Source organism: Notothenia coriiceps, unplaced genomic scaffold (assembly GCF_000735185.1).
Source record: "Notothenia coriiceps isolate Sejong01 unplaced genomic scaffold, NC01 NC01_scaffold00004316, whole genome shotgun sequence".
Taxonomy (NCBI): domain Eukaryota; kingdom Metazoa; phylum Chordata; class Actinopteri; order Perciformes; family Nototheniidae; genus Notothenia; species Notothenia coriiceps.
The window spans coordinates 78,811-85,347 of record NW_011337017.1 but is presented as its reverse complement, the minus strand read 5'-3'; the positions used below and the strand labels follow the sequence as shown (position 1 = coordinate 85,347).

General features: G+C 42.1%; 1 protein-coding gene across 1 annotated transcript in view; it reads left to right on the top strand.

The window, feature by feature from the left end:
* The first annotated feature begins 264 nt into the window (after positions 1-264).
* The window catches only part of unc5a (unc-5 netrin receptor A), a 63,117-nt gene continuing 56,844 nt past the window's right edge, over positions 265-6,537 (top strand). The window contains exons 1-2 of the mRNA XM_010767398.1: positions 265-337; positions 3,435-3,647. Coding sequence (XP_010765700.1) covers positions 265-337; positions 3,435-3,647 — 286 coding nt within the window. The remainder of the gene's footprint in view (positions 338-3,434; positions 3,648-6,537) is intronic.

Genomic DNA, 6,537 nt, shown 5'->3' with positions numbered 1-6,537 from the left:
GTCAGTGACTGAAGATGGATGGTAACAAAAGACGTTTACAAAGCTGCAACACTTGTGGAAATCTGATCCTTCGTGCCTTTTACATTGGTCGGGGCATATATATATATAAATACTGAGCCAACAGGAAAACCATTTTTTTTAATTTAAACACCTATTTTGATAAGTCTTACACTGCAAAACAACTTCATCAATGTGCCTGTCCTGTGGACATGCTTGTCCCCTATGACTTGGGAGTTGACGAGTGGTCAGCCAAACACATGAGACATGGGGTCTGTGCGCAGCAGGAAATCTGCTCTGGACATCACGGCTCAGCTCACTAACAGCTACTGCTCCCTTGGTGTGTGTGTGTGTGTGTGTGTGTGTGTGTGTGTGTGTGTGTGTGTGTGTGTGTGTGTGTGTGTGTGTGTGTGTGTGTGTGTGTGTGTGTGTGTGTGTGTCACAGCCTGATGCTTGTCTTTAAAAAAAAGTTGACATGTATAAAGCCATTCTTCTGGTTTCTTTTCATGAAAGTGCTTGATACTTATGCTGTTTACTGGGCCCTAGCAACACATCCAGCATGGTGCATCAATTAAATCATCTTCACTGGCTGAATCAGCAAGGGAGAGGTTTTTCATCTTGTTTGTGTGTGCACTAAATGATCTGGCAACGGACGTAGCATTTGACAAATAACAGCAGCTTTGGCCAATCACATTCAGCTGAAAATAATGCAGTGCCCATAGTCCTGCTGTATGTCTATTTGATTTGTGCATTGACCTGCAACAAGTCTGTTAAGTGGCTGATACTCCCTGTGTGCGTGTGCACGTGTGCCCGCACGTTGACTTTGAAGTACATTATGTCGTGACAATAATCTAAGCCAATTTACAACGCATCAGCCTTCCATTATGGGTTTGATATAAAGCGGTGCGTGACTAGAATCCCCTCCCATAAAAGGACAATTTACTTCTCTAAAGAAATTACGTGTTTAACCTCATTAACCTAAAGCACATGTACTAAAAGGGTAGTCTAGCCCCCACCCCTTGTGACACACAAAAACACAAATTGGAAACCTCATCAGAAGTTGAGAGGTCATGTTGAATGTGACCCTTGCAAATGAGCATCCAGCGGTGAGTTAACATTATCAGGGGCTCATCTCGCCGCTCTCGCCTCTCGTCAGAGTCTCAGGTGGCGCTCACTTCACTCTGTTTCAACATCATCCGTCCTCTATGTGATGATTAACCTGGCAGGTGTGAGGTGAGTCTCGCCCATTGTTTTAGTGAGCTGTCTTCTTCTGTCTGCCGGGAATACAGAGGGTCAGCCCCGGTCGGCTAATGGCCGTGGTCACAAAGCTGGAAGCCGGCCCATTATAAGGAGCCACCGTCATTAAGACCAACACACTTTCAAACAACCTGACCTACTGGTCCCACGCTGTTTATTAGCAACGTTTATTAGCAATTATACTCACCATTCATGATGAACTGTGGCCTTTTCCTCAACACCACGAGACAAGAAACACACACTCGCATACATAGTAAATATTGTCGGGCAGTTGTGTTGTCCTGAAAAGGGAGCTGCCACATTAATAACATTTTCTTCTCTGCAAATGTGTTTCAAAAGAGAAAATGTGCTCGGGAAAGTGTCAGCGAGTGATGTATGTCGTTCATTGGACACAGAACATTTAGTTTCCATTAAGAGTTAAACATGTACACGAAACATTAATGGGGTTCAGCGGCAGCAGCAGTGGCATGCTTCACTATCTCATCCTGATAAATTAGCAACTCAGCACACAGGGGTAAAAGAAAGAGAGATATTAATATAATGTGCAGTGGGGGAGGGCCTGACAGATAATGCCTTTGTCCAAAAATGGGTGTTTGTGATGCAACATTATATTATCCCTGACCCGGGCATCTGCAAGGATGAGTGAAGGCTGGGCGAGGGAGGAGAGGAAGAGAGGAGAGAAAGGTCAGCACTCGTGCTGCAGTTTCATTATGAGAGATGTGGACTCCCATCCTCTCCTGCTGCACAGGGAGTGATGGAGCAGGTTGTTAATGCCTGGTCTGTCAGCCATATTGGATTAATGGCAGTAAATTAATATTACACTCCTTTTAAAGAGGTTTTATTTTGGGATTTACTGGTCTCCCCTGAGTGTTGTTGGTGTAAAGAGGTTATTTCCCTCTTCCTCCTCCGGTCCACATCCTCTTGCTATCTCTCGCACAAAGCTAATATGTTTAGAGAGCGATACTGTGTGCATGGAGGAGGGATATGTGCGCTGTAGGCTTCATTGTGTCACTCAGCATTTGTCTTGGACATTTCTCAGTTTGCCATAAATTGCAGCTTGTCCCTCTTAAGAACAGGTCCTGTATCAGCGCTCAGCACTGGTGAGAAGTAACTAAGTACATTCACTCAAGTACTGTACTTAAGTACATATTTGAGGTTACTGTACTTTACCCAAGTATTTTTATTTTGTATTATTTTTTACTTCTACTCTTTTTGTATTTTTTTAAACCCAATGTACCATTTTTACAGGTTTATTTACTAGTTACTTTTAGAAATTCTGATTTTGACACACAACATACTGTGGAAAGTATTATTTGATATAGACTCAACCATCAAACATTATATTTAAGTAACTAAAACAATGAGTGGGTTAACAGAAAATGAATTTATTAGGTATTTAGCTGAGACGCTTATTGTTCAAAAACCTTTAGCAGCTTCTTAAACCCAAAGATTTGCTCTTCTGCTTTATATTTTTTAAGAACAGACCTTTTTTTTTAACTAAGATTGTACTTACATAATTTTACTAAAGTACCATTCTTGATTTTATAGTTTAACTTTAAATTGAGTATTTTTACAGTGTGATACTAATAATTTCACTCAAGTAAAGAATATTAATAGTTTTTACATTGCTGGCGCTGAGTGGATATGTATCTATACTTTTTTTTTCTTCCACATGTCCTGTATGTCTCAAGGAATAGCACAGCCTATATTTATATTGTATTTATTTAGCTAACCTAACCCTAACTATCCAGCTGTCATTCATCTCTACCCTCCCTGCCTTTTGCCCCGCCTTGCTTAATGCGGTTAGACTCCTGGTTGAAGAGCCGTATAACACGCTGTGAAGTGTCCCAGTCGCTGAGACGATATTTATGGCCAGCGTTCCATCAGCGCTGATGTTAAAGGGCTGTGATTAAGAGCTGAAGTTAAGACCTGGACTCCATACAGCATACAAGGCCAAGCTCTGTTACTGCCAACTTATTTCTGTCTCTCTTTTCTCCGTCTGCCCATCTGTCTTCTTCTTCCTCTTTCATATGAATATGTATGAATTCGCCAAGGACACTAAATCTCTGCATTAGATATTTGGTGCATTGCATTCATGACAACTTGAACATCTAAAAGCGTTTTTGTATTTGGCATCTCTAGAAAATCACTGACTTTGTTTTCCTTTTTCTTCTCTAAAGGCTCCGAGCACGCCACAGCAACTCTCCCCGCCGCCTTCAATGACCTGTTACCCCACTTCCTGGTGGAGCCAGAGGACAATTTCATCGTGAAGAACAAGCCGGTGACTCTGACCTGCCGCTCCACCCCGGCCACGCAGATCTACTTCAAGTGCAACGGGGAGTGGGTGCACCAGGACGACCACTTGATCGAGCGGACTATCGACCCAGCCACAGGTACATGCATCACAAATTTGTTTCCTATCTCAAAAAATGTAGCTGCTAATGTCTTTATTTAGAGATTGCACCTGTTCAGATGCTGTTTGCTGGGAAATGTGCAGCTCCATAGATATATTATGCAAAGTGTTTGCGTGCAGAAACTAAGGTTTGCAATTTGCCAGTGATTACTGTGCTCCATCAGGCTCTTGGCTCATCCTCCAGCATATTTATCCTGCCATTCTCATAATAAGCACATTGGTTTCAGTCTCAGAAATCTTCTCAATCACCTTGGAGACCTGTTTGTTTTTCTCTCTGTTATGCTGCAATTCCCCGCCTCCGTCATCGGTGTCATAAACATGTATGACACTGATGAGCTGTGATTCAGCAGCAATCTGCAAATTCAAACCTCCTATTCACAGCCTGACAACTGATTGGGAACGAGAAACGTTGAAATGACAGGGATATTTCAGACACGCACACAGACACACAAGCAGTTGCACACTCTGATTTGTTGCCAAACATTACACATGCATAATAAAGATGATGGACATAAAGGAGGACTACACAAAAACAAAAACACACAGCCATCAGCGTGTGCACACACATACACAAAAAGAGATGGAAAGGTGTAAAGGAGGAACGTCTGAAGGGACATTTAAGCAGGGCTGTATCAATTCATATGCACACTTGGCATCTTTTTTTTTAGATAAAGAGCTTATTGTACCAACATTTTCTTCATCTGGTCTTCAGGGTTTAGAATTAAAAATGGAGCAGCTCACTGAATGTGGGAAGTTATTGTAAAATGTCGCAGAGGGAACTAACACTTAAATGTTGATTCAATCTGACGCTCTCATAGGTCAGAATATCAGATTTATTTAACAGTTGAAAACAAATATTGTCCCATACTGAGGATTTCATTCATGAGGCATGGTGAGTGATTTAATCCTAAATTCCCCAAGGTACAGACGCTTTTTTCTTTAACAACAGAAGAGTCAAATGTGGCTGTGTTCATGTTTGTTTATTTGTTTAACTTGTGTATTAGGCCCTTAATGCTAGGGTCATTTTTGGAATAAGGCTCTTGTAGATAATGGCAATAAAAGAGTATACCGAGTTCATTTGAGTTCCTGTTTGGTGAATAGCAAGTGAACACATACTGTAAGGGAGCACTTGTGGATTTGGATCATTAAGAGGAGACCGTCAGTGAGTCAACACTGATACAATAAGACCAATTCATAATGCTATGTTCCTACTTGTGTTGTTTCAATAACTGTTCTGCTCTGTTACTCTCTGTGGATGTGGGGGGTGTTAAAATGAAGTGTTGCCAATATCAACAATTCTTGTGGGGAAAAAGAGAGATTTTATCTAGTGAACATTTTAAATAATAGTTCAAGTCTATTCCCCACACGTAAAAGCTTGGCACATGTCATACAAGCAAAGTAAAAAACTATTATACAACGTTTCTGTTGGCACGTACATTTCTTGTATTGCATCAGCCTGGTTCCCAAAGTAGATCTCTCCTAAAACCCTCCAACTTAAATGCCATGTATTTGTGTAATCAGCTCTTTACACGTGCATATGTATAGGACAACAAGGTGTGATGCCACCGTGCACAGCGAGATCTGTCAATTGTTTTCTCTTTTGATTAATTATGTCTTGGATTCAACAATGAAATGTTAGGTTTAATACGATATAAAACAGAGAAAAGCAGGACATCTCCATGTTTGAGAGACTGACAACAGCGCTTTCTGCCATTTTTCCAGCAGGATTAATCGATCAAAATCAAAATAGTTTGCAATTATGTTTCTGTCTATCCACTCATTTATTAGTTAACTAAAGGTGACAGCTTAAATTCTTGCATTTAAAATTCCTCCGAACTTTAATAGACGATAACTTTTAGAAGTCTAACTAGGACTGTTTTAATGTCTGAATATTAACAATTTTTCAGATTCAGAAATATTCACGCTGTGAGGGAAGGTTCCTCTCTGCCGGTCTTCTCACTTCACTTTCTGCTCCACACAGAGGCTAGGAGAAGAGGCAGTGTCTCTCTTTCTGACCTGCTGCAGTAACATGTTACTACAGAGCGTTCTCTGATTACTGTGTGGCCTGGTTTCCCTCAGTAACCTTTGTATGGAGGTGCATGTAAATGCACGGATTGTATAATATACATGTAATTTGTGGCAATCATCGTAAAGGGTGAACCTTGTGGAGTCGGCGGCCTACTTTGATACGATGAGTATGAATCGCGTTTATTCACGAGCTAAAGACCACGCTGTGCCCCATAAACAGCAGATTTATTGGGAACATCACATTACCAATGTAATGTTGCTGCGCCAACATTTAATGATGATGGACCGTTTGTTGTGTTGTTATGAAGCGGTAAAGTCAGAGTTTATTTGTCTATTAAACAAATCTGGTGTGCCGGGTGCCGGGACCCCTGCAGCAGCGAGGGGCTTCGTCTTTAGGAACCCTGTGAGGTTCCAAGGACTCCTCGCAGCTCTCCATCTCGCTCTGTGGTACGCCGCCTTTGAAGATGAATGTGTCGTGTGGGGCTGTTACCAAGGACACGTGGTTGTCCAGAGGTATGGCGGCTCCAAGGAACCCACATCGATCTCTCAAACGCTTGTGCTGTTTAATGTCAGCACTTCCCTCAGGAGTTTACTGATGGCTCCCTCTAATCCCCTTTTCCTGCAAGAAACTTGTGAGGCGCATACATCCAACTGCTGTGTGTGTGTGTGTGTGTGTGTGTGTGTGTGTGTGTGTGTGTGTGTGTCCCTGTGTTTTCTCCTCCCTCCTCACCTGTGTGTGTGTGTGTGTGAGACAGGGTTGTCAGGCTGTCCTCTCACTCTGGTCGTCACAGTCACACCGGACTCTAAACTTGTACCTGTTGCCAAGCAACCAGGACTTCTGT